This window comes from Eleutherodactylus coqui, chromosome 2 (assembly GCF_035609145.1).
Source record: "Eleutherodactylus coqui strain aEleCoq1 chromosome 2, aEleCoq1.hap1, whole genome shotgun sequence".
Taxonomy (NCBI): domain Eukaryota; kingdom Metazoa; phylum Chordata; class Amphibia; order Anura; family Eleutherodactylidae; genus Eleutherodactylus; species Eleutherodactylus coqui.
The window spans coordinates 223,500,048-223,527,843 of NC_089838.1; the positions used below are offsets into that span (position 1 = coordinate 223,500,048).

At 44.7% G+C, this 27,796-nt stretch overlaps 1 protein-coding gene across 4 annotated transcripts in view; it reads right to left on the minus strand.

Moving 5' to 3' along the window:
• The window catches only part of RNF111 (ring finger protein 111), a 57,329-nt gene extending 31,031 nt beyond the window's left edge, over positions 1 to 26,298 (minus strand). For all 4 annotated transcript variants that reach the window (XM_066592530.1, XM_066592529.1, XM_066592528.1 and 1 more), the window contains exons 1-3: positions 26,000 to 26,298; positions 8,867 to 9,755; positions 115 to 244 (exon numbers count right to left, since the gene is read on the minus strand). In XM_066592530.1, coding sequence (XP_066448627.1) covers positions 115 to 244; positions 8,867 to 9,686 — 950 coding nt within the window. In that variant the 5' untranslated portion in view covers positions 9,687 to 9,755; positions 26,000 to 26,298. The remainder of the gene's footprint in view (positions 1 to 114; positions 245 to 8,866; positions 9,756 to 25,999) is intronic.
• Positions 26,299 to 27,796: the final 1,498 nt, after the last annotated feature.

A 27,796-nucleotide genomic window follows, 5' to 3' on the forward strand; every position in this document is an offset into this window, starting at 1 on the left:
AAGCATCTGCTGACTTCAGATAGCCCCCGGCCCGCCAGCCTGTTCTTGTCACAGCAAATGTAACACGATACAACCACCTATAGTTTATAGTAATTAGGTCATTAAAACTCTAACCTGTATGTTTCGGCAATTGTCACGATTTCTACTTCACTGTCAGTTGAGGTAACGTTGATTTCTTCATTGTTGCCAGGGACCTGGGGTGTGGATGAAGCTTCAATGACTACAACGTCCTCGTCAATGCTACCTGTGAGGTTAAAGAGGTAGGTATAAATAAAAGCACCAGAAGGCATCACCTTCCAGACAACCGCATATCCACACCCAAGGAAATAAGACAAAACATACTCCTTTTACTGTTAAAGTTAGGGTCCCTTTAGACAAGCAGATTCTATTTTGAATGGGCAAGCGACGTCACCGCTGGCTCCTTCGCACTCGTGCAGCCTGTTTAGACAGGCAGATGCATCATTGGCTCAGTCGAGCAAGGGACTGAACCAGTAGCAGACAAGCCAACAATGATTCTTCTAAGAACTACGTGTACAACACATTTATCTATGCGTGTGAAGGGGGGAAAAAAAAACAAAAAAACAGCATATCGTATTTTTGCAAGTTTTTACCTGATCTGATGGAAATCGTCCAAATCAAAAGGAGTGTAAAAAAAATTAAAAACTAAAAAAACAAAAACAAAAAACAAAAAGGTAGATTACAGATCAGAAATCGCCCATGTAAATACAGCCTAAGCGTATCGTGAAGATCAGACTTAGATACCTGTTCTTTAGGATCTACTCAGACCAATATAGCACTGTTAAACGTCCGATTCTGCGTGCGAACCCAATGGATTTTTTGCTTCAATACATTGCATGCACGCATTTTTGTGATCCGCATGAAAAAAAAAATGCAAATGCTTCCAATAGTTTCAATGGAGAAAAAAACTAAACAAAAAAATGCACACGCACTTACATGGCATGAAAGCGCAATTTTATTATTTATTTTTTAAGCTCCCATAAGAAATAGGCGATTCCTTGCAAGGAGTGACCCAGAAGTAGGATATGCAGAGTTTTTTCTAGTGTGAACACACACACACATTGAAATCAATGTGTTATTAACACACAAGTTCCGTCCATATTGCTTTTTGGACAGAACGCGTGCATGAAACGCGCCTGTGTGAATACACCCTTACAGCTGCTGCACACTTGCATTTTTCTCCAGGCTATTTTGCTGCATTTTAACAGTCAATAGGACTTTCTAGTGTTAAAAGCGCATTGCACGACAACAAAAATTAAAAAAAACATTAAAAATTGCAAGTTTATGATACAATAAAGAGGAGGCTCCATAGGGAAACACGAGATATTTATAAAAAAATTAAAAAAAAAGAGAAAGTTAGGACATACCACGATTTTTTTCTCGCAACATCACGAGTGAAAAGATCGCAAATGTGAAGGAAACCATTGAAAATCATTGGTATCATAACTGTGTATTCACTCACTTTCGCGTCGCTCAAAGCCCGATTTTATCGCCAGTGTGAAGGCCTCCTCAGACTGATAGATAATTTTTCTCAATAAAGTGACCAAGTCTAATATATTTCACTCATTTGTTTGATTTTGTTCTGTTTACATCAAATGTTCACTCAAGGACTAAAAGTTGATCGATTTAGGTGAAATATAAGCAGAAATACATAAAATATATAAGATATTTCAAGCACCACTGTACACACTGGTAAGGATTTCTTTAGGATGGTTTAAGAGATCTTCTAGGGAATATCAGACAGACACACTTCATACACTGTCATAAAAAAATCCCGCATTACCGGAACGAGATAAGCTAGACATGGTCGTATTGAGGAATTGCCCTCCACCTAGGCAGTTCTGACCAGATTATTAGGTGTTAGGACCAGTGAATGCATGTGGGCACACAAGGCGATCAGGCTCAGGATGCCCTCAAGATGCAAGAGCAGCTCCAACTGTTTCATTGTCCGCCATCCAGAAACACGTGGCACCATCATCATTACAGGTCCCTGTGTCTGCCGGATCCATTTCCAGGCGCTTGGCTGAAGGACATTTGGTCTCACGGGCCCCATTACATGTCCTACCTTTGACATCCACCGTTCCCAAGTTTACAGTGATGTAATGAACAACGAAACTGGACTGCTATGGAGTGGAACCGGGTTGTCTTCAGTGACGAATCCAGGTTTGTTTGATCACTGATGACAGCCGTGTTCATGTATTTGTGTCTGAAGATCTAAGGGTGAGCGCCCTAATCCTGCCTTTGCAGTGGAGTGGCACACTGCCCCCACTGCTGGTATGATGATCCATGGGGCCATTGTATATGACAGCCGGTCACCCCTAGTAGTGGTATGAGGGACAATGACAGCTCAGCGATCTGTTTAGGACATCCTGCAGCCACATGTGTTCCTCTCATGGCGGCTTCCAGGTGGCATCTTCCAGCAAGATAATGCTCGGCCGCACACACAAGGATGTCGCATGAATGTCCCCACAACACTCACACCTGTGGCTGCCCGGTCACCAGATTTATCACCAATAGAACATGTATGGGACTATCTGGGATGCCAACAGCCAATGTATTTGCACGATCTAGAGGCTCTGTTACAGCAAATGTGAAGCGATATGCTGCATGCTGTTTTATGGAACCTGTATGCCTCCATGCCCACCCGTATCACATCTTGTATACAAGCTAGAGGTGGTACAACAGGGTACTAGAGCTTCAATGCCCGCCGTCTCACATCTTGTATCCAAGCTAGAGGCAATACAACAGGGTACTAGAGCCTCCATGCCCACCCTTATCACATCTTGTATCCAAGATAGAGGTGGTACAACAGGGTACTAGAGCCTCCATACCCACCCTTATCACATCTTGTATCCATGCTACGGGCGGCCCAACTGGGTACTAGAGCCTCCATGTTCGTCCGTCTCACATCTTGCATGCATGCTAGGGGCGGCCCAACTGGGTACTAGAGCCTCCATGTTCGTCCGTCTCACATCTTGCATCTTGCATGCATGCTAGGGGCGGCCCAACTGGGTACTAGAGCCTTCCTTCAAGGGGTCAGCTTTCCGCAAAAAAACTATCCTTTTGCTCCGATATTGTAAACACTTATATCAACATTACAATCACACAAAGTTAAATTTGATTAGGACAGCTCCTTCTAGAGATAGGATTTTTTATTTTTATTTTTTGACAATGCGTGGTTTAAAGTATCTAAGGAACCCATTACAAGGTATCTGAAACGGAGTAGAGCGCATTAGACTCTTAACCCTTGAGTGGCGGGTTTCCTACCACCCTGTCGTACCCACCAGGGCAAGTTTTTTAAATGGTCCAATCAGTGAATTTCAACTCATTTTCCAGTCGCATTCCAAGAGCCATAACTTTTTCATTTTTCCATTGACCAGGCCATATGATGGTTTGATTTTTGCCGGACAAGTTGTACTTTTTGATGGCATCATTTTTGGGTATATATAATGTATTGCATAACTTTTGTGAAAAAATTTGTAGGGAGATTGGGGGAAAAAAAAAAAAGAAATCCTGCCCTTTGTTTTTTGGATTTCATTTTTACGGCGTTCAACATGCAGAATAAATAATGTGATATTATTCTCTGAGTCACATAATTCCGGCGACACGAAGTTTATACAGTTTTTATGTTTCGCTATTTTTGTACATTTTAAGCTTTTTTTTTTTTCTTTTAAGGTTTGCTTTTGTGTCGCCAAATTCCAAGAGCCGTCTTCATTTTATTTTCCCATTGCGCTCTAGAAAGTCTTGTTTTTTGCAGGATGAACTCTAGTCTTCATTTATCTAATTTTTTGGAACATGTTAAATTCTGATCGCTTTTTATTCCATTTTTTCTAGTTGCAAGATTACCTTAAAGTAATTCTACAGGCCGGTACGATTATGCCAATACCAAATTATAATAGTTATTTTTCTTTTTTATGACTTTCACACTTTAAAAAAAAAAAAAAAAGTTAAAGTTTAAATCACCCTTCTTTTGCCACATCTATAATAAAAAAATCTAAATCCTAAAAGAAAAATACATATTTGGTATCGCCGCGTCCGTAAATGTCCGATCTATCAAAGTAGTGCATTATTTACCCCGCACAGTAAACGTAGTCCGAAAAAAAAAAAAAAAAAGAAAGAACGCCACAAATGCACTTTTTAAGTCACCCTGTTTCCCAGAAAAAAACGCAATAAAAAGCGAACAAAGAGTCGTATGTATGCCGGATTGGTGCTAACGTAAACTACAGGACATCCTGCAAAAAATGAGCCCTCACTTAACTACGTCGACGGAAAAAAAAAAAAAAAAGTTATTGCGTGCAGAAGATGCAGCAGAAAATAATTTTAAAAAATTAAATGTCTTTAAAAAAAATACAAGTACTACAGCAAAAAAAAAAATAAAAAAATAATATACAACTTTGGTATCACAGCAATCGAACCGACCCATAGAATAAAGTTATCAGGTCATTTTTGTTGCAGTTTGTGCGTCGTAGAAACAAGACGCACTGAAATATTTTCATTTTACTCCACTTAGAATTTTGTTAAAGTTTTTCAGTACATTATATGGTACTTTAAATAGCACCATTGAAAAATACAAATCGTCCCGCAAAAAACAAGCCCTCATACAGCGACATCGGTGGATAAATAAAGGAGTTATGATTTTTTAAACGGGGGGGGGGGGGGGAATGGGGAAAAAAGAAAAAAAGGGGCCATGTCATTAAGGGGTTAAATAATGTACCAACTTCCTTCTCTGGGTCATTACGACGCACGGATACCACATGTGATTTTATTTTACATTTTTTACAAAGTAAAGGGAGACAAGTGTTTTTATTTTTATTTTTTTAACTTTTTTTTATTTTTGTCCCTTTAGGGGACTTCCACAGGGACCCATCAAGACCCCCTGATCCCTTTCCGGGGGTCCGATGGTGACAGCCCTTTACATGCTGCAGTCACAGACTGCAGCCTGTAAAGGGTTAACACAGCAGAGATCAGAGGTTTTCTCTGATCTCTGCTGTAAGAGCTGGTGCCTGGCTGCCCTCTGACAGCCAAGCACCAGCTCTCCCTGCCACAGAGACCCTCGGCTTGCTTCTGACAAGCCGATGGTCTCTTTGGCAACCTATAAACAAAGCAGGAGACTTAGGCCTCATGTCCACGGGGAAAATCAGATCCGCTGCAGATTCTACATGTAGAATCTGCAGCTGGTCCCTCCTGCCCCGCGGACGTGAGCGCTGAAAATAAGAATTTAAAAGCATTTACCTATCCGTAGCGGTCGGCGAAGCTCTGCTCTTCCTCACGGCCGGATCTTCATTTTCAGCCGGCGGATGAATTCCTTACGCCGGCGGCACATCGCCGGCACGTCTTCGACGTGCCGCGCGCATGCGCCGGGCACATCCGCCGAGCCGAAGCAAGGGAGATGCGGCCGTGAGGAAGAGAAGAGCTTCGCGGTCCGCTGCGGTGAGTAAATGCTTTAAATTCCTATTTTAGGTCTCCCGCGGATCCGGACGGCTTCCATAGGCTTCAATAGAAGCCCGCGGGAGCCGTCCCCGCGGGAGACCCGCACGAAAATGGAGCATGGTCCAGATTTTTTCATGCTCCATTTTTTTTTAAATGCCTTTTATTGACGATCCGCGGGTATTTATCTACCCGCGGGTGGTCAATGCATCCCTATGGGGTGCGGATCCGCGCGCGGGAGATCCGCTGCGGATTTTAAATCACATTTTCCCCGTGGACATGAGCCCTTAGAAGCAGGAGATTGCCGGCAGATCGGCAATATCTTCTGCTTCTGTTGTTCAAAGCCCTTGCTTTGTTCTGTGGGTCTGTGCAGGCAGAGCACACTGTCACAGCTTGTGGCATTGTGCTCTGCAGCTCCCATAGTGATACATAGCCCGGAAATCTTCCAGGCTATATCACTATAGGCAGTGGAGCTCGTCCCGGAAAATTTCCGGGCGTGCCACTCTCTCACACAGGCGTTTTTGTACAGCGTTTAGCGCTGTGTTTTCAGCTCTGTGCTAAACGCTGTACTAGGATCCCATTCATTTCAATGGGGCTGCTCACACAAGGCTGAAAACGCTGCGTTGAAAAACGCTGAGTTTTGAAAGCGCTGCATGTTCTATTCTTGGGCGTTTTCAACTGAGTCTCCCATTGAAATGAATGGACAGCGTTTTTAGCTGTGCTGAAAATGCTGTAAACGCAGCGTTGAAAAACGGAGCATTTTTGCAAACGCCCTGTTGTGAGAGGCCTTAGAAGCTGAGGATGCAGGCACATCACATGGCAGAGTGTATATTTCATTCCGTACTGTAACCATGGTCACTAAATAAATGTCCAGTCCTGCTTTCATCAAATCTCCAACCAATGCTGCATAGGTCAGACATGTGAGATTTCAGGAGCCATCTTCAAAGTTCATGAAGCCTTAAGGGACCAATTCAGTTCTGGAGCGACTTTAAGAGGCCAACATATTAGAAACTTCCATAAATACCCCCGTTTTAAAAAGTGCACCTCTCGAAGTTATCAAAATAACTAGTAACTGGATAATAAATAGTTATAAAAAAAAATAAAGTGGAGGAGAAATTTAAAAAAAAAAAAAAAAAAAAAAAAGGAATTTTTCTTGATTTTCAATTTGTTTCTCTGAAACACAACAAAAGTTATCAGATAAGCAAACCTCAATGTTTTGTTACCCTAAAGTTTTTCAAAAATATCCGGCATTTGGCCCTATTGTGTAAAATAGTTTAGAGAGCGCTCAAAAAGATGTGATCCTTTAATCGTTCAGATAATACACTGTACTGAACTGGATGGACATCTAGGTCTTTTTCAGCCTAACATACTATGTTACTTATGTAGTACAGGGCATTATCGGACATTCTCAGTTCATCACTGAGAGTATAGCCTGTTCCTGTTAGTGATGAACTGACGCTTACAGGCCACCGTACATGGCAGAGCTGGAGGGCATGATCTGATCTCCACTGGCCATCGGTACCCCATTGTGGAAATGCCAATGGGGAGAAGGAGAGTGCCTTCTCCAAACCCTCTAACAGCTGCTGTCTGCACAGTTACAGCCGTGATCCCGCTCCGAATACTGGGGGATCAGCTTGTATTTCACGCGGACCCAAAAGTGCACCATTCACTTGAATGGCAATCCACGCTGAAGTCTATATGGCAAGGATTATTTTCCTTTCCCACAACAGGAATGGCCGTGTCACTTCTTGACGTGGATTCCGTGTCCTGAAATCTGCATGCAGACTAGCTGTATAGAAAGAAGCTAAACTGTGCGCGCATTTGTGGCAACAACAAGCGCAAATCATGGTTTTCGGCAGCAGTTATGAAGCAGATGTGTCAGATTTTTCTCGCTGTTGTGTTAACAGAGCCTTATTGCCGGCTTCACAAATTCTCTGAAAGGGCATCTGAAACTCACACCATCAAAATGAAAAACGTTCTGAGAACTATTCTCTGGAGAACGCAACTAGATTTCCCGCGTCTGTTCTGTGCAGAATATACATTACTCATTTACAACTTGGAAACACTGAAAATTGCTGTTTCTGCATAGCACAAAGGAATGCGAAATAGCAAATAGCAATACTAGAGATAGGAGATTACTAGATGCCGGTGCTCCCTGCTGATTGAGAGCCATTTTCCATCATTATACTCAAACCATCTGTTCCATCTACTGCCACCCATGGCAACAAACTACTTATTGTCAGGCAAAGGGATTTATTTACAGCCTCTGCCAACAACCCTCCGCTAATTGGGTTTCATAACCAAGGCACTGGGACAGAAAGAATTCCTTCACTATATATAAATGTATCTTCTTTGGAAGACACAATATACAGGGTTAAAGGGGATGTCCTGCAAAATAGGTCATCGCCAATCCATAAAAGGGAAGAGCTCAACTGTCTCAAGCAACTGCTGTCTTCATCGCGGGGCGGTCCGGACTCCAGTTCTCTTTATCGGTGGGGTTCCCAGAGCCCGAACCCACTGTGATTGGCAATTTATCTCCTATCCTTTGACTTGCTTTCATAGGACAACCCCCTTAAGGGCCTTTTACATGGGCAGATGATAGGCAACAAACATTTAAAAAGGGGGAGATATATTCCCGACAGCCATGAAACTCTACTCTAGTTTGTCCCAGATAATGTCCAGCGGGCCTGTGTGAAAGCCGGTTAAACAAGCGCCAATCTCGTTGAACGTTTCTCGTTACCCGGCTGATATCGAGCAGTGTTAATGGTTAATAATGTAGACTGTTGATCCAGATATAGCTCCTATGGCCAGTAGTGGGAGAAGGCAGAAATGTATCCTATTTATTGGTCTTGACCATTCAAGGTTGGATTTGCTTTCATGGAATTTGTAATTCTAAAAAAAGGTTGAACTTGATACGATAGTGTTTGAAAGAAGAAAAAAAATTAACTGTATGTACATAGGTATTATATTGAAATATTGGAGCGCATGGTAAATTTTGGAAACGAACCAGCAGCAGAAATGCAGTCCTAAGCTCTTGCTCACGACCAAGTTCAATCCAAGTGTGGTTTAGGTACTAGACTCAAAGTTGACTTAGCCTTCAGAGGTCGGTAAAATGAGTACCCAGCTTGGTGGGGAGTAATAAATAAATTACCTGAAAGTGCTGCGGAATAAGTTGGCGCAATAAAAATAAGATTAAAAACAAATGCTAAAATTCTAATGGGGAGCTATGTGACCCAGTGTTAGTATAATAGCAATTAACCAATGGAGCAGAAGAACAAAAAGTGCCATCATGGGGACATAGAGACCACCCGTGAAATAAGCTATTCTTACTGTGGATAACCTGGTTACATGGTTTTCGTTTAATACACAGAAATGCTTTACTCTTCAGGATGGTAGAAAATTAAAAAAATAAATAAATTACCTGAGGGAATTGTTGTACCATTTTGGTGATTTTCCCCGGGAGAAACAAATATGTCTTCTTCTCCTTCAGTGGAAGAACTAGAGGCCGACTCACTGCTAAGGTCATTCTCACTGGAGCTACTAGAACTGGGGAGCAAAGCATACTTCTGCCTTGCCAGCACTTCTCTCTTCTTTCTTTGCATTAATATCCGTTCTTTTTGTTTCTGTGTCCTCTGAGTTGAACCCTTTTTCATAAACGTCTTTCGATGTACCGGCCTCCTCAAGCTGTTCACCTGATAACAAGGCCTTTTCATAAGCATAGGCACAGAGTCTGACTGGGGACGAGGCCACTTCGGAGCCCTCGCACTGGGAGTTCTATTTGTGGGGTTTACTCCTGCAGGTGAGAACCGTCTAGGGTTGTCCTTGTCCTCGTCAGAAGTCATTGTATCAGAGTCACCAAAATGTGAGCTTGACGAAGGCGAAGAAACACAGTCACTAAAGGAAGAATCATTATCATCGTCACTCTGTGGCTCTAGTCTTAGCTCCAACAGTCTCTGATTTTCTTTACCGGCACAACTTTGGGTAAAGGACGGACCAGCCTGCTGGCTTTTCCTCTTTTTTCGGACAAGGCCCTTCTCTTGATCTGTGCCGCTGTTATTTAAGTTCCTCGGTTGCTTATTAGAGTCACTGCAACAGTGGGAGAATTCGTTACCTACTTTACTTGCAATCATGTCCACGTCTGCTGGGAAGGTCCTTTCCGTCCCAGGACACTTAGGGTTTAGCAATACCCCTTTCAGATTTTCCGGTCTCTTTGGTGCATCTGAAGGAACCTCACGCTTCATATCCGCTTAAAGAATGTCTCGTCACTCACACAAATAGACCATAAGGGGATTAGTCAGGTCTACCACAAGCTGAAAAGAGAACAAGAAATAGATCAGTATAGGGCATAAAACCGACCTGCCAATAAGGGGGATCTTTTTAAGTACGGATGAATAAAACTACAAAATCACAGTTAAGGATGAGTGAGTATACTCGCTAAAGCACTACTCGCTCGAGTAATGTGCCTTAGACGAGTATCTCCCCGCTCGTCCCTGAAGATTCGGGGGCCGGCGCGGGGCGGCGCGGGGCGGGGAGCTGCGGGGAAGAACGGAGGGGAGAGCTCTCTCTCCCTCCGGCTCTCCCCTGCTCCCCGCTGCGACTCACCTGTCAGCCGCGGCGGCCCCCGAATCTTCAGGGACGAGCAGGGAGATACTCGGCTAAAGCACATTACTCGGACGAGTAGTGCTTTAGCGAGTATACTCGCTCATCCCTAGTCACAGTCCAACAAAATAGGATATCCAATACATTCACAGAAGAGCCTTTTACACAGCCTATTTAATAAGGCAAAAATATGCACTTGATTGGTAGGCTGTGTAAAAAGAAACTATTACGCAAGCCTACAAAATGCTCCCAATTGGCTGCACACCTCCCATGTAAATGGGTAGATGTGCAGCTGCTCAATGACTGCATTATGAGCACCAATGATCATTCGACCCTCAATAGAATTGGCCTTTGTAAAGACCCTGCAAGGGCCAATGCCCTTAGACGGATTTCTGCCGCGTTCCCCGCGGCAGAATAACGCAGCTATTAGGTTCTATTGAACCTAATAGCGTTTTTGCCTGTCGGTGCTAACATGCACGATTCTGCCGCGGATTTCCGCTGTGGGGGAAAAAAAAAATGTGGCATGTTCTAGTTCACCACTTTTCCCCTTAGCAGAGGTCTCTTAATATAGTATTCATGGGAAAATGCATGTTTTTCTGCGATCACCAGCGGGGACTTTTTGTTTACCACCTACGACAGAGTCTGATAGGCTGAGGGCACATACATAGTACACTGCATTACTTCTGTAATGCAATGTACTATGATAGTGCTCAAACAATTGCATCTTCAAGCCCTTTAAGGGAATTAAATTGTGTTAAAAGAAAAATTCAATAAAAGGTTATCAAAAAAACAAAAATAAAATTCTTCCACAAAACTTTTAAATTAAAAAATACGAATATAAATAGGCATTGCCATGTTTTTAACACCCCCAACAATAAAAATAGTTTACCATTTATCCCAGATGGTAAACAATGTAAGAAGTAATCTTAAGAGTCAGAATTGCTATTTTTCAACAACTTGCCTCGCAAAAAACAGCTGCATTAAAAACCGTAACGTAACATGGTATGTAAGGCTGAAAAAAATATACACGTCTATCCAGTTCAGCCGATTACCTCCCAATATTGATCCAGAGGAAGGCAAAAAACACTCAGTGAGGTAGAAGCCAATTTTCCCCATTTAAAAAAGGTAAAAAATTCCTTCCTGACACCAATTTTTTTTTCCTTTTTGTGGGATGAACTGTACTTAGTAATGGTGCAATTTGATCACTTTCTATTCCATTTTTGGAAAGGAGGAGGCAAAATTAGATTTTTTCATCATGCTTTTGTATAGTTAACAAACATAGTAAAGGGGAAGAGGTGGGTTTTTGGTCCTGGGCTCTCATCCTTGCCAACAGCATAAGCATAGCGTGGGATTAAAACCTCTGTCCCGAGCTGGGGGGGGGGGGGGGGAAGGGGGAGAAGGAGAAGGAGAAAAAAAGGAGGGGAGGGGATAGAAAAGTAAGAGGGAAAAATTTAAGATACATTTGTGTGTGTATAATATATATATATATATATATATATATATATATATATATATATATATATACACACACACACATACATACATACACATTAATTCAGTGGTTTTAGTGATAATATTGTTAGGTTATAGATTAACAGACAGAATAAAGGTGAGTGGAACAGATGATATATGTTCTTGAAGAATAGCCACTACGTGTGTCATGATTAGAGATGAGCGAACGCACTCGTTTCGAGTAATTACTCGATCGAGCATCGCTATTTTCGAGTACCTGGCTACTCGGGTGCAAAGATTCGGGGGGCGCCGGGGAGCGGGGGATGGCGTGGTGGAGCGGGGGGGTAGCAGTGGGGAACAGGGGGGAGCCCTCTCTCTCTAACTCTCCCCCCCGCTCACCCACGGCGCCCCCCCCCCCCCCAAATCTTTTCACCCGAATAGATTAGTACTCAAAAATCGCGGTGCTCGAGTGAAAAAGGGGTGTGGCTGAGTATGTTCGCTCATCTCTAGTCATGATGCTTTTAGTTATGTACTTAATTTTGTTATATACATACAGAAAGAGAATGTTGCATATGTAAAGTCGTATAACTTGTGGAAAATAATATGCACTTCGTAAGTAAACAAATAAGACAGCACACAGATATAATAAGTTATGCTGTTTATAGTAAGGATATTTTCATACATGTGACACATAGCAGCAATTTATGAAGACATGTCCAAGGTATTCTGTCACACATTCACTGTTCTGTGTTTCTTTCTTTGAAATATGAAAATGCAATAAAAAAAAGTTTAAAAAAAAAACAAAAACCTCTGTCCCTGCAATCAAGCAGGAACAAATCAGGTCTTTGGCTGTAAAACACAGCCGAGAACCCAGAGGAGAAGAGAGAAGCAGTTTTTAACAGCTTCTGCCTTTTTCTTTCCAGGCTACATAGCGCTCAATGAGTGCCATGTACTACAGAATGAAAGTATTACTTCCACTACTCGACCCGGCAATTATGTGACCGCCTGTAGGGTCCTAGCAGACCCTGATCAGCTATGTTAGTGACTACTGTCACTACAGAGGGATGTTTTCCCTGTAACTGGGGCTCCTATGGATGCCCCAGTTACAGTGGAAAAAGTATGAAAAAAAATATAAAACAAACAATACGAGAATGTCCCCAAGAGGCTTCATATAACTGGTGGTTAAAAAAAAAAAAAAAAAGTTAAATAAAAAAGTTTGCAGAACAAAAATGATCCACCATTGACGTCAACCAAAGCCACCACCATATGTGCCCTATAATCCAAGGCTATACAAATTATATATCGAACCATCTAAAATAAAATGAGAAACCCATTTCCATATTTTAGTGTAAATATACTCATTTTAAGAACGGATGACTACAAATTTTAAAAAAAACAAAAAAAAACAAAACATCCTAGCCCAAAAACAGTACAAAATAAAATCTACAGGTTGTCCCAAATGCTTAAAAAAAAAACAAAGAAAAAGACAAAGACCACACATTACATAAACTTTGTATAGCCATTAGGGCTTATTCAGACGTCCGTATATCGGCTGGGTTTTCATGCCCGGACGATATACGCTGTCCCTCTCTGCAGGGGGAGTAGGCGGGATGGGATGGGCCAGGAGCAGTGCAGGCAGCTCCTGCCCCCTCTCCACTATTTGTAATGGGAGGTGGCAGGACAGGGGGACAGAACTTAGCCGGGTTCCATCCCTCCCATTGCAAACAGGGGTGAGGGCCGGAGAGGAGGCAGGAGCTCATTGCACTGCTGCAGAGAGGGACAGCGTATATCGCCCGGGCGTGAAAACCTGGCCGATATACGGTCGTCTGAATAAGTGCTTATCGTGCTGATGCAGAGAATACCGTTGTCTTTTAATTTCAACTGCCAATAGAACAAGACACAACGGTGTAATTTCTAGGCTTTAATTTTTTAATTCTTCCCTTCTAAATATACACCAACTTGCTGTAGGAGGAAAGGATAAACAAAAGTTATTTTTTTTCCCCGCTTTCGGTGTTGCAATCAAGCTTGTGTGAATGTGCACATATGATTCAAATTTATAATGATTGTTCTGTAACTGATTTTAAGGGGGAGTACCACGCGAGTTTGTTAGCTGTGATCAAGAAAGAAGTGCCTTTCAAAACGTGTCTAAACGTAAACACAGCGTTATGCTGTACCAACCATTTGCAATTTATGGATCTTTTGGAATAACAAGTAGTATTTTTAAGCATCCGGCTTTACTCCTTTGCTGCAACATAATATTAGGCAAATGGTTTTTAACGGTACGGCTGATCAATGTATGTTACCTCTTTATGGGAGGTTAGCATACCAGCACTTCCCACAGGCTGGATTGCAGTGTGCGTTGGGCCTTACATCTCCGGAAGGCATCGGCTGTATTCTTATGCATGTAAGATGCAGAGACATGGCAGCCCAGCAGAGGAAGATACACCTTTCAGGGTTTCCAAATGGAGTTCAACAGGGATGTTTTGGGAAGCTAGTCACACAGCCCAAAAACATTCTGCTGTAATGTCATCTCTGGCAACAGATGGTGTGGAGATGAGTAATGACTGCGCAGACATTTCTCCGGGAGGTCGACCAAGTCAGAAATGAAGCAAACCATGTTCAAATAAGAAAAGTCACACAGTTGAAATAAATGTTTAAAAGATAAGTAGTTAACAGAGAACAGGAACTAAAAGTATATTTGAGTTAGGCTGATTGCACACGAACGGATCCAATGCCGCATGTGGAAGCCAACCCCAACAGCAGCAGCGCCCACGCGTACCTGTCTTTCTTCCTTTATATGTATTGCGGATTGTTGCGGCAAGCCGTCATCAGAAATGTGCAAAGAAGCGATTTTCCATAGTATGTAACAAACGGTATTTGCTGCAGATCCGCGGTGCAGACGATGACCGCAGATTCCGCAAAGCAAATCCGTTCATGTGCAGACGGGCTTAAGAAAAAAAAAATACAGCAAAAAAAAGAGCCAAGCCTTCAGCAGTTCTGTATCCCATCTTAGACGATCGCCGCGAGTCCCAGAGGTAGGTTCTGCAGCCTCTGCCTATTTTGGCTCCCACTGCCCCATCCCCATTGTACAAGGTGGATGGAAACAGATAAGCGGTTTCAATATGCTGTTTACGTAACTCCCATAGCAGTCCACAGCATAGCACATCTTTAGCAGCCCACCAATCACTAGAACGGGGGTCCAGAGCCCCAGTTCAGCATGACTGCAGTGAGGAGTTTGAATGATGTTGTGGTCAAGTGTGAACCCTAAAACTTCATTTAAAGTCTAATAGGACCAGACAGACAAGCTTCTATGGGACCAGATCTTGGCAGCTTCTATGTCCACACCATTACCACTTGGTACATGTATGCCACATTGAGTGAGATAAAGAGAACACAGGCTACAAGTTAGGCCATTTTATATAATGCCCTAACCGTGTAAAAATAAATAAAAAAATAAAAATCCCACCCCTAGAAGTTATCATTTTGCTGCAAAACTCAGCATGCAGTTACATCTCAGGCAGATATGCAACTTACTAGAGTTGTGGTGCGATTAGATCAACGGTCTTGCCAGCTGACACCCTAGAAGTGTTTTCTCCCTTGGCCTATAAAAGGCTCTCAGAGGATACTTGTGCGTAATGACCTCTTTATCCGCTTGTGTAGAGCTTGTTGACCACTAGACGCCTCTACGATGCAATCAGAGAGATTTCACCCAATTAACAGTCTGAGAGGGTCCATTATTGGAATACAAGCAACTGGATGGTCGTATCAGCAAATTGTCCGGCACCTGTGCCGTTCTGAGCAGACTGTTATGAGGTGTTGGTACCAGTGGATGCATGAGGGCACACAAGGTGACCGGGCTCAGGAGGCTCTTGACAAACTGTGGAGATGATCCTCTGACCATCCAACAAACACCAACTATTTTGTTGTCCGCCATCCAGACACAGGTGGCATATCGTTACAGGCCTGTGTGTCTGCCGGATCCATTTCCAGGCACTTGGCTGAAAGACATTTGGTCTCATGGTGTCCATTATATGTACTACCTTTGACATTCACCATAGCCCGTTTGCAGTGGTGTCATGAACAATTAAACTAGACAGCTGTGGGGTGGAACTGGGTTGTCTTCAGTGACGAATCCAAGTTTATTTTGGGCCCCGATTATGGTTGCGTTAATATTTGGAGACCTAGGGATGAGCACTCCAGTCCTGCCTTTGCTGTATAGTGGCACACTGCCCCCTGCTGGTGTGATGGTCAAGAGGGCCATTGCATATGATAGTCAGTCACCCCTAGTAGTGGTAGGAGGGACAACGACAGCTCAGTGATATGTTCAGGACATCCAGCAGTCACAGGTGTTCCTCTTATGGCGGCTTCCAAGAGACATCTACCAGTAGGATAATGCTCGGCCGCACACAGCAAGGATGTCACAGGAATGTCTACACAACATTGTCACACGTCAGTCATCTGATTTATCACCAATGGAACATATATGGAGCGATCTGGGACTTCAACAGACGATATGTTTGCACGATCTAGAAGCTACGTTATAGCAACGGTGGACAGATATGTCACAGGATACCATAAGGAACCTGTATACCTCCATGTCCGCTCATATCACATCTTGCATCCAAGCTAGAGGCGGTACAACAGGGTACTAGAGCCTTCATGCTCCCTTCATCACATCTTGTATACAAGCTAGAGGCGGTGCAATAGGGTACTAGAGCCTCCCTTCAAGGGGTCAGTTTTCTGCAATAAATTATCCTTTTGCTCTGATATTATATCACTTAGATCAAGGTTACAATCACAAATATAAAGTTTCATTTCATTCTGACAACTCCTAGGTGATGGTTCTGCTTTTGTTTTTACAATGAGAGTAAACATTCTGTTTATTCTACATATTGTAAAAAAAAAAAACCCATAAGAATCGACTAGGAGCTGTCACAATTGAAGGGAACACAGACACACAGACACACAGACACACAGACACACAGACACACACCTCCAAAATACCACCCCTCATCTAGTAAATAGGTTTCATGGGTCAGATTTTGTTCCCTCAGACTATGCATACCTTCCTCTTTCCTGAAGACCACCTTCCTAAAACAGCGCTTTTCAATGCAAATTGAAAATTTCCTGTATATAATCATTTGTAACAATTAGCAACGCTTGATGTTTAAGGGACCTGTCACAGGGAACAAATAGTCCGCAGACATTTCTGCATCACAATGTTATTCCTACGGGGTTTGACTTCTTCACCAGTTAAAATTCGCCCATCTTTACTTCAAAACTGCAGGATTAAATTCTGCAACGGAAATGCTTTGTGCTGAGGAATTAACAACGTCTGGATGTAATTCTGCATTAATATCTGTGTGAAAACAATGCAAGGAATTCTGCCAAACGTTCAGCAGAACGCACTCCGCAGGTAAACACAAGGTCCGCATCTGCGCTGCGTCCTGCGGACAACACCGGCCCGTGTGAAATGTCCCTAAGAGCAGAACATGTCTTATCATTCTACCACAAACTATCCTTTAGCTTCTGACACAAGAATGTGTGTTGGATCCCTAAAGAGGGATGTGGGGGGATTCTTCCTCCAGACACACCCCTGAATGTACAGCTCTGAGGCACGCACCCATCTGCTCCGAGGGCCGGCCGTACAAGTCTCAGCACTTACCTGGGAAATCATCTCTCCACAAGCCACATACAAATCCCAACAAGGAACCTTCTCATCATGATGATTTAAGATAAAAGGATGGAAGGACATAGTTTAGGGGACATTCGGGGAGGCCCTCCTCATACTCACCCCATCCCCCTTTCACGCATTCCCATTCACAGGGGGCATGTACACCGCCTAGAACGGGGGTCCAAGCGAATGTGAGAAGAGGCTCCCTAAACTCAACTTACTATATGATGCTACAGTTGATGACAGGTTCCCTTTAAACCCTAACGTTAGTCACACTGTAGCAGGGGAGTATACAGAGGCGTGTGTGATGCTAATTAGCAGATAGAATCCAGGCTCAAGTGGTGTAATTGGCATCCTTGGGCCCCTTAAAAGTGACCTTCCAGTCCTGGACAAACAAGGATGGCCGCACCACTTCTCTGACTACCTGATATACTACTGATGCAAACTAATGCTCTGTGTGCAAGACCTGCTTCGATTGACCAGTGTTGCCCATGTGAGCAGCACTGGCCAATCAGAGCAGCATGTCGTGTCTTAGACTATCGATGCACAGTAAAGGCTCATTCACACGGGCATATTTCTACTCTGTATTACAAAGAGTTGAAACCCCATTGCATTGGGGTAATCAGGCATGCAGATTTTATGAGCATGGGTGGGTGGGGGGAAAGCATGCACTATTTTGGTCTGGATTGAAAATGATCCATGAAAGTCAACGGGATTGTGTATTCACTGCATACTTACACATGAGATCTATGGTCGGGCCTTTTTTTTTTATTTTGCAAGTGTGAAAATAAATAGGTAGGGGAAATGCGGGACTGAAACCCACTCTGATGGCAGATGTTGGGAAACAAAGGGGCAGGCATGCTAGTTTTCAATATGCCCAATTCTTTGTTCCTGAAGGTGCAGCTTATCTCCTTTTCCCATTGGAAACACCTCTAGGTCCAGCGGAGTGTATGTGGGATTTAGGAGGCACCTTCAGGGGTTCTTCATATGTCCGAAGAGTCTTCATTAGAACTTGTAGACTTGAACAGTGAAGACTTTGACCAATCAGGATTTATTATTTCTCAGTCAGCATGTAAAAGAAGCTGCAGGACAAGTCGGGGACATTTACTAGTTAACCATTTGTATAGGAAACATATCTAAGTTAGAGTATACTTGTCATTAAAATATCTATGTTTTGATTGAATGGGGTCTTGCTGTTGAGCCTCTACTGATCACTAGTACACTCAGGTGCAGTTTCAGGTTGGATTTTCACTTTCCTGTTCCATCTGATAGATCACTTGGTTCTATCTTGCCTCATCTGACTTGCCTTTTATCTGCACAGTTCTGGAATACTTCTAGTTTAAGAACTGCATGCAGCACTGTTTCTTCCATCCAAAGGCCAGCCAGCTGGGCAAAAAGCGAGGGGACCCCTATGTTGTCTGCAGTCACCTCTGCCCCAATCTTGGGTTGGGTTGAGTGGCTGCACATTAGTCTGCACTGAGCATTTAGCTCCCTCATATTGCAATCTGGCCGTCTGCAAGCTAATTAGGGATATGGTGATTGAGCCTGCCCTGCAGTATAGGCGATGCATATTTGGCTTCTTTTTCTGTGAGTTATGTCTTTGTACATTTTTTTCTCTCACCTCTGTGATTTTACTTAGCCATTAGTGAGATAGCGTAGGCTCTGACGGACGTGTGGTGGCCTTGCCGCTGCCTGTCAGCTTACCTGTTCCAGCCAAAATGCAAACCAACACCTGCATTTATCAGTGCTTTTTTTGCCTGCAGTGCGTTATAGATGCTGGGAGAGCCCAGGATGCCCTGCCAGTATGGCGCACTGTGGTGATACAGGGCAATCCACCGCATTGCCAGTAGGGATTGTATTCCTGTATGGTATGTCGCACTTCTCTATGGCTGGCATCCTTGATATCAGTTCATAAGAGCAGACCATGTAGTCTGCAGTCACCCCTCTCCTTATCTTGGGTTAAGTGGCTGCACATGAGTCTGCACTTAACATTTACCTCCCTCATATTGCAATCTGGCTTTGCATGCTACTAGGAGATATGGTGATTGAGCCTGCCCTGCAGTATCAGGTGAAGCATATTTGGCTACTTTTTCTGTGAGTTATGTCTTTGTGCATGTTTCCTCTCACCTCTGATTTTTTTAAAGTTAAAATACACTAATCTGAAAGCGGCCTAAAAACGTCTGAATCAGCGAATGAATAGCATCGCTTTTTAAACATCCTCACAGAGCTATTCTTGGGAGGGCGTCTTTACAAAGTCCCCCACTGCATTAAAAGGAACCTTTCAGCAGACATAAAAAAATCATGGTTGGCTCATTTACTTGCCGTTTCACTTAAGCACCTCTCATTCCCTACGTGAAACCCTGAACGATTCTCGTTGAACGAGTCATTGATGAATCTGCCCGTCTAAACAGGCTGCTCGAGCGCCAACAAGCTGGTGACGTCCTGCAGAAGCTCAACAACAAGCCTCCTACTAATACCTAATAAACATTCTAACGATGAGGAAATATGTGAGCCAACCAATCTTCCATGCAATCGCAACCTGTAATAAAATAGTGATGAGATTGGACTATTATTCTTGTCAAACATATGGCAACGGCCAGCAGAAGCAAATATGGGACCCATTAATGCAAGAGTGAACTGCACCTAAACTTGCGTTTTCAAAAAGGTGGAATATACAAGTTATTATAGTTCTAGCCCCCCCCCCCCCAAAAAAAAAACTACTAACAGATTTTAAGTGGTATGTGAATGCAACACAAGTCTGATACTTCTTTGAGCTCCGACGGTCTTACTAGCGAGTAGCACTCATTCCGTGCCTAAAAAGGGAGTACCGATTACCTGAATTGCCGGCCTATCATAAACTGTGGATGAGAGACGTACGGCCCGCTGACACTGTAGAGCGTGCTATAATTGTCAAACTAATATGTCCTTTCCATCAGACATAAAAACGACTGAGGCTTTTCCCGTTTTCACGATCGCTGCCCTTTAAAGAACGCCGTCGTTGCTCAGACATCTGATTACATTTACTTGCGGTATATTACGGCTATTCTTTACCGCGAGCGTTATTATAAGCGCCTTCCATTGTTTGCACGGTGCTCATGTTACAATTTATGTCCGCCGTCCCGCTCGGTGATGAAGACCCCTGCCTCCTCCTTACATTACAAGTGCTAGTCCAACGTCATAAAGATCTATCATTATAACAAACAATCATCCGGCTGGCCTGGTAAATCTCTCCTCGCACATCCCGGAGATAATGATCATAACCTGAAAATTAGCATTGCAGAGTTGGGGCATATATCAGCAAATAATATGCTGCCATTTACTGCCTTGACTCCACGTAGAGCTTCACTAATAATTCCTGTGCTCACATCTAGACGGGGATAATAGAGACCATCTCGCTCAATGGTTGCACGGCTGTCCTAGGTCTCCAGTCCAGCCAGAGGCAATATGAGCAAAAAGTTAGTGCGGCCTGCATCGGTTGCCACAGGCAAACAAAAAATATATATATTCAAGATACAATGAATGATATGTTAATTGCTTCCTATGAAATTGGCTCCAGCATGCAAGATAGTAAAATCGGAGTGAAAGCCCTTCCGGGGAGCGAAGAGGATCATTACTATTTCTGTTGCTGAGGAATATTTGGCGCTATATGAGCAATATGATATAAATAAACAGATTATATTACAGCTTGACGGGGTTTACATTCACATACGCTTAAGGCCGGCATTGTGGTTTCAATTATAAACAACGACGCTGAATACAATAGGGTCAGCCTGCTTGGTTACCACCTCTAGCTATTGATGATCTATCCAAGGATAGGTAATCATTAACAGATCAGCGGGGTTTCATGGCGATCGGCTGTTCCCTGCATAGTCAGGTGTTTGGATGCAGCTCTGTACATTACGCAGTGGCTTGGATTGGTATTGCAGGCTGAATCCCATTCACTTCAATAGGACTCAGCCTGCAGTACCAACACGGGCAACTGTGCAGTGTATAGAGCTGTCTGCAGCTCAGTACACAAAGATACCAGCCTAGGAAAAAAGCAGGTTGGTAGAACCCAACTGATCTGCTATTGATGACCCATCCTGAGGATAGGGCATCAAAAGCTAGAAGTGGGACAACCCCTTCAAGGTGTCTGCCAAGAAGAAAAAGTGCAGCATGCGGAACTATTTGTCTCATCAAATGTATTAGAACATACCATGGAAGCCACCAATGGAGCCTCCGACGCAGATATGAGCATAACCCTACAGTAGGTCTGGACAATTAAAATTAATTTGATTAGTCACAATTTTACTAAGGCATGATTCTTGCAATCGTAAAATGATAATTAACCCAACCCCTGTGGGCAGGGCTAATATGAGGACAATGGGCAGTTAACCAATCTACTGGAAACTGATGAGTTGGGAGACAAGGAATCAGGAATACAGCTGTCTCCTGGCTCATCACCAATCTGTACAGAACAGCACTGCAGAGAAGGTTGTGTTGCTAAGGAGTGCGGAAGGAGGTACACGGGGGCAATGATGATTTGGGGGTTGCAGTATGTGAAGGACATTTTTTTTCCGGGGGTGGACAGTGGAAACCGACAGGATGACTCCATCCTTCATGCGTATGTAACTAAGGTTTGTATCCCATTTTTTTACATAAGGGAATCACATACACAGCAATTCATCATTATAGACTGATATCAGGATTCTCCCCTTCAGTTCTAATTAGTACCCAGTGCATTAGGGCTCATGCCCACGGCCGTGACGGAATCCGCCTGCAGAATACCACAGCAGAGTCCATCACGCGGCCCCGAGGACCCCATACTCACCTCCCGGATCCGCCACGGTCAGCGCCTGGCGCGGCTGGGGGGAGGTCGTGTAGTCACACGATACTTCTGTTGTACTGACAGCGGAAGGATATGACGGATGGCTTCTATTGACTACAATGGAAGCCAGCCGCGCGTATTCCCGCAGCAAATAGGACATGCTGGGTGTTATTTCACACTGCGGAATTCTGCGGTGGAATTCCACAGTGTGAACATTGAGCTATTGGGTTCAATAGAACCTAATAACTGCTGTGAAACAAGTGCGGGCATTAGCCCCTATATTAAGCCGCCTGCACACGGGCGGAAATCCCGCGGCGGTATTTCCCGCGGGATTTCCGCCACTGAAAGTTTGCATAGGAGTGCATTACAATACGCACTCCTATGCAGACGGCCGCGGTTTGGCAGCGCGAAATCTCGCGCTGCAAACAAACTCCGGCATGTCCTATTTTTGTGCGGGGCACGCACTCACCCGGTCGCCGGCTCCGGTCTGCGCGGCAGCCGGCACATGAAAGAGCCGGGGCCGCCAGGCGCGGGTGAGTACGCGCTCGTCTCTGCAGGCCCTCGGGTGGGGTCCTGCGGCGAGAATTCTCGCCGCCGGATCCGACCCGCTCGTGTGCAGGCGGCCTTAGTAAGTGGTGCATTGTGCCACCAGAGACACTGGCACTATAGTGTCCTAATATTTACTAGTAGCCGTATGTGTGTCAGATCTGCAATGCTTCTAAACACGGGAGCTGACAGCGGAAGTATAGCGTGACGGCTGGCTGACATTGACTGCAATGGAAGTCAGCCGCACATATTTCCGCGGCAAATAGTTCATAACCCGCGGCATGTCCTATCAGTTCCAAAAAAAGCCAGTCAGCTCAACCTTACAGCCAGTTGTATGTACTCCTCCAAATCAGGCTGGACCAAGCATGCATTACTTCCTGAGATTTACATGAGCCATGGCTGACATGTAAACCACATGAAACAAACATTTTTACATTTACAAGGTAACTAAATCCAGCAGAACCAAGGCAAGCTACAGGATTGTGGGCCTTATGAACAGCAGGGAATATTTAACCCCTTGCCATCACACACACGGCTCTATAAGTCCTAACCGCACATATAGGATGTCTATAACCATCCACAGAACATGCGGTGCATGGGGCGGGCTCAGGAGCCAAACCCACTGCATACACAGTGGGTATTAGATATTACCCACAGCCGACACCCACCCACAACAGCAGGGATCAGAGACAACCCTGTTCGCAGCCGTTAATCCTTTCAGTGATACTATTAGTGCTGATAGCAGCATTTAAATATCCCGATTGTTTGGCATTTAAATATCCTGATTAATTGGCATTTAAATGTCCTGATCCGCCCCCCTGCAATAACTGATGGAACTCGAAGCAATGGGATGAAACTGATAGGGATAGAGACACAAATTAGATACCGTGTTTCCCCGAAAATAAGAGTGTCTTATATTATAGTGTCTTGTTTTCAGGGAAGGGGGGTGATTGGCTCACCGAGCACCGGCTGCGACTGGCTGCTGGCACTTGATTAGCCAATCACAGAGCTCGCTTCGCTGGAGCCAGGGTATTCAAAGCTCCCTCACCAGAAAGAAGCTGAGATGGCAAGGACACTGCAGTTTGCCGCACTGCCAGAGACCATTGGGACGCCAGGAACCAGGTATTGAATTTTTTTTCCCTTTTAATGCAGGTTAGCTAGGTCTTATTTTCAGGGGAGGTCTTATATTTCAAGCCTCCCCTGAAAACCAGGGTAGGGCTTATTTTCAGGGTAGGACCTATTTTCAGGGAAATACAGTACTAGACACTGAGGGTCATCAATGAGTGGAACAGGTTACCACAGGAGGTGGTGAGTTCTCTTTCAATGGAAGTCTTCGAACAAAGGCTGGACAGACATCTGTCTGGGATGATTTAGTGAATCCTGCATTGAGCAGGGGGTTGGACCAGATGACCCTGGAGGTCCCTTCCAACTCTACCATTCTATGATTCTGGCTGGGTGTCATGACAGCCTGGGACATTCTGATAACCCGCAGCGCTGCCGTGATCATTTGCCTAATAGGGAAGTACCTATAGCACATCTTTAATAGAGAGCCTGTTAAAATACTGCATAGTGCAATAACCATAATATTGCTTTATACCGTATGAGTGATCAAACAATAACAAGTTCAAGTCCCTATGGAAACAAAAAAATAATTAACTGAAAGTGCTGCAAAATAAGTTGGCGCTATACAAATAAGATGTTTTTTTTGTTACACATATAATGTTAAGTAACCCCCTAAGACCCCCTGTCCACCGGCGTTGCGGTATCCGCCAGCGAACCTCAGTCGCGGGAGCCGCCGCCCAGGAGCAGGAGACTGTTCTCTGCAGGTCAGCCTATCTGACAGATAGGCTGACCACGGAAAATCGGGGCAATTCGCAGCATGCTGCGAATTGCCTACAGCGAGCGGAGAATCGCAATGATTCTCTGCTCGTGGACATTGGGCCGGCGCTTTTCATAGCAACGCCGGCGAAATCACTGTCGTGGACAGGGGGCCTAATGGCCCTCTTATACAGGACAATTATCGATCGCGCCCCTGCTAGAATCTGAACGATAAATCGACCTGCATAACCACCTGCAGCGACTGTATGAGAGTTGTTCAGCTCCTGCTGCAAAAGAGTGAACGACTGCTGCTTACTGAGAATGGAGATTGGGGGGGGGGGCCTCCTTGGCGTCCCTGCTCTGTGCCAGCAGCGCTGTGAGCTATGCCAGCGATACTCGCTCCTTGTTTGCCCGATGGCTCTTACCATGCAAACAGACTATCAGTCAGAATAGGGGATCCATCAGTGTGCTGGACCAACGGGCTGATAGCTCTTCTCTCCTACACATTATATCAGCTAATTAATGACCACAGCAAGAAGAGAAGAGGAAACGTCGTCTGTCCACCTCCCCCATAGATCTACTGAGAGCAACGGGCCCTTTAACACAGGAGGACCATCGGGTGCAGGAGGGTCCGACGGCCAACGACAAGATCTCTCTCCTGCGCTCGCACGGGAGCGATCATAGTCAGTGCCTGGAGGGCAGCGGGCCGCGAATCCCTCTGTTCTGCTGGCCCGTTCACGGTCACCAGGCCGTCCTTCATACATGGACAGGCCAATCGGTTGCATTTTACGCCTGCACAATGCGAATGTCTAATAAATTCTCATTCGTCGGCCAGATCCTGCGGGCATTTACACTAATCTATCATGGTGTAGATTTCCACAATGCAGGTAGAGTCTGACCGCTACTGGTTCACCAAAAAAGGGCCTGCCAACTGCAGTTTCTATATACACCGATATGTACAAACTGCAGAAGACATTGCTCACTATACCCAATTGCAAAAACGACTGTCACCCCATAATTCATGCATAGAAGTGAACAAAAAAAAAAAAAAAGAAATGTAAGGAGAGTGTCCGCGGCTTTAAAGTCAACAAGAAAAAAAAAACGGATCATGAAGCTATGAAGACGCCCGCCGCGCTCTCAGCCATCCATCAGGCATTTCGCCATTTCTGACAACAGCAGCAGAACACGACTCTGGCGGTCTCGCTAGCGGACGTTTCCAACACGGGTTCCATCTAAGACATCAGCAAAGAGAGACAGGATTCAAGGCGACTTTTTTAGTGAAATGATGGAAACCAGAAGGACCTCGTTCTCCTCCACAAGCTCCGACATTACACTTTATTTCCGTTCTTCTATTCCAAAACGGGGAAAAAATGCGCCGCGAACGTAACCTAAAGACGTCAGAAACAGCAGAAGTCGGTAAGAAAGTTCCCCGTTGGCACACTACGGGGACACGGCGCAGTGTGAACAGGCACACATGTCTTACAGGTCCACTTTGGGGGTCCTGGAGGGGGAGGACGTCACACTACGTCACGGTGTCATCAGCAACTCTATGACAGGCGGCAACTAATGGGTTAATGAGCTGGGATGTAAATACCCCCTCCCCCACCTCCTCGCCCACGCTGCCAGCTCCCCGGACCACCCGCCCCAGGTGTCCTTACCGATGTGCGGCCCCGATCATTCCTCCGCCTGCCGTAGCCGGGGACAATCCGACCCCCCGCAGCTTCCTTCCCCACCCAAAGGGGCCGATCGCTTGGCTCTACCCTGGCGGGGGATGGGAGGCTCCTTTGGCTTCTTCCGTCTCCCGATTCCTTAGCGTTGTCCCCGCGGATGGGGCGATGAGAGCCGGAGGAAGGGGCGCCGGTCCAGGAGCTGCCCCCGGCCGCCGCGGCCCGTTCTAGCCGAGCTCAGACTCGTCCTCGGCCCGAGCAACTAAGGCTCTCCCTTCCTCTCGCGACACTATTATGACACAACAGGGAAGCGGAAAAGCGAGACCTGAATTACGACAGCTGCTGCTGAGCGTCACGTGATCCACTGGGACGCTCCGGGGGCCATTTTACTTTAGGGCAGTAGGGGAAGGCCCTTTTTTTACTGTTTACTATCGTTCATTTCATGGCAGTATGTAAATCATAGTTGGCTCGTTAGCTAATCTTTCTGTTTAAGAGCTCATTCAGAGGGCCATAACGCATAAAATGTATCGCACAGCGTTTTACCGCCATGTGAGCCGGCTATCGCCGCATACGGTAGCAATTGTGCATGACAGCGCATTTCACGCCGCCGCCAGGCGCAGTGTGACCGGTTTCTTTTTATTTTTTTAATTCTTCACTCTGTCTCGGAAAGGCGTTGTGTATTAAATGTATTGCGTATGTATAGCGTTTTAATACACAACCCATAGACAACAATAGGGCGTACATCGTGCGCCTGATACAATGTGAAATTACGCACGTGGGAATGAGCCCTAAATACCAATCGTTCATTGGATCTCATTCACTTTTCTAGTGAATTTGAACGCCTGTATAGGCAGGCTGCACGAGCGGACTCTGACATCATTCACTTGTGCAAACGATAAACCTCTGTCTAAGGGGGCGTTCACACTTGTGATCGCGATATCGCTGCATTTTTTAACGCGAACGTCAATGGGACTTTCTAATGTTAAAAACGCATCGCGCAAAAATCACAAAGCAAAAAATTGCGACGAGTTTTTAACATTAGAAAGTCCCATTAACAATTGCGTTAAAAAACGCAGCGTTAAAAAAAAGAAAGTCTGTGGGAGCCCTAAAAGCACCCAAGAAGGGTGGATTCACATGGGCAAATCTCTCATGAAAAATTGGCGTGAGCAATACGCAGTGAATAGAACCCAATGATTTTAATGGATTCATTCACATACATATATTTTTCCTGCGCATTTTAGTCATGGGGGGGGGGGGGGATCGCAGTTTGCTCTATTTTCCTGTACATTTGTGCACCAAATGGGAATGCACATGCATTACGCTAGGCGATGTGTGAAACATTGCGTAATTGCGCAGAGAAAAAAACACCTCTAGAACTCAGACTAATTAGCCATTTCAATCGGTGCAGATGTTTTTGACGCGCACAAATGAACATGTCTTGTGGGGCGCAAGTACAGTTGTTCATTCCACTAATATGCAATGCTCAGCACACACACATATTCATGTGAAGGGGGCCTAAGGCTAATCCTAGCGCTAAGGCCGCTTTCACACGGGCGACAAAATTGCGCGATTTTCTTGTGTTACGACTGCTGCAAATCGGATGTATGTGAAGCCCATGCTTTCCTATGGGTTCCTTGACATTAGCCATGTTTTGTAGGCTGCTACATTGTGAGAAAAAAAATAGCAGCATGCTCTATGCAACCGCGATTTACGATGTTTTGTAGTTTCCCTATGTGTTGGAATCAGAGCCAGCGCTTCCTGTAAGCGGGATTCTTAAAAGCCTGACCA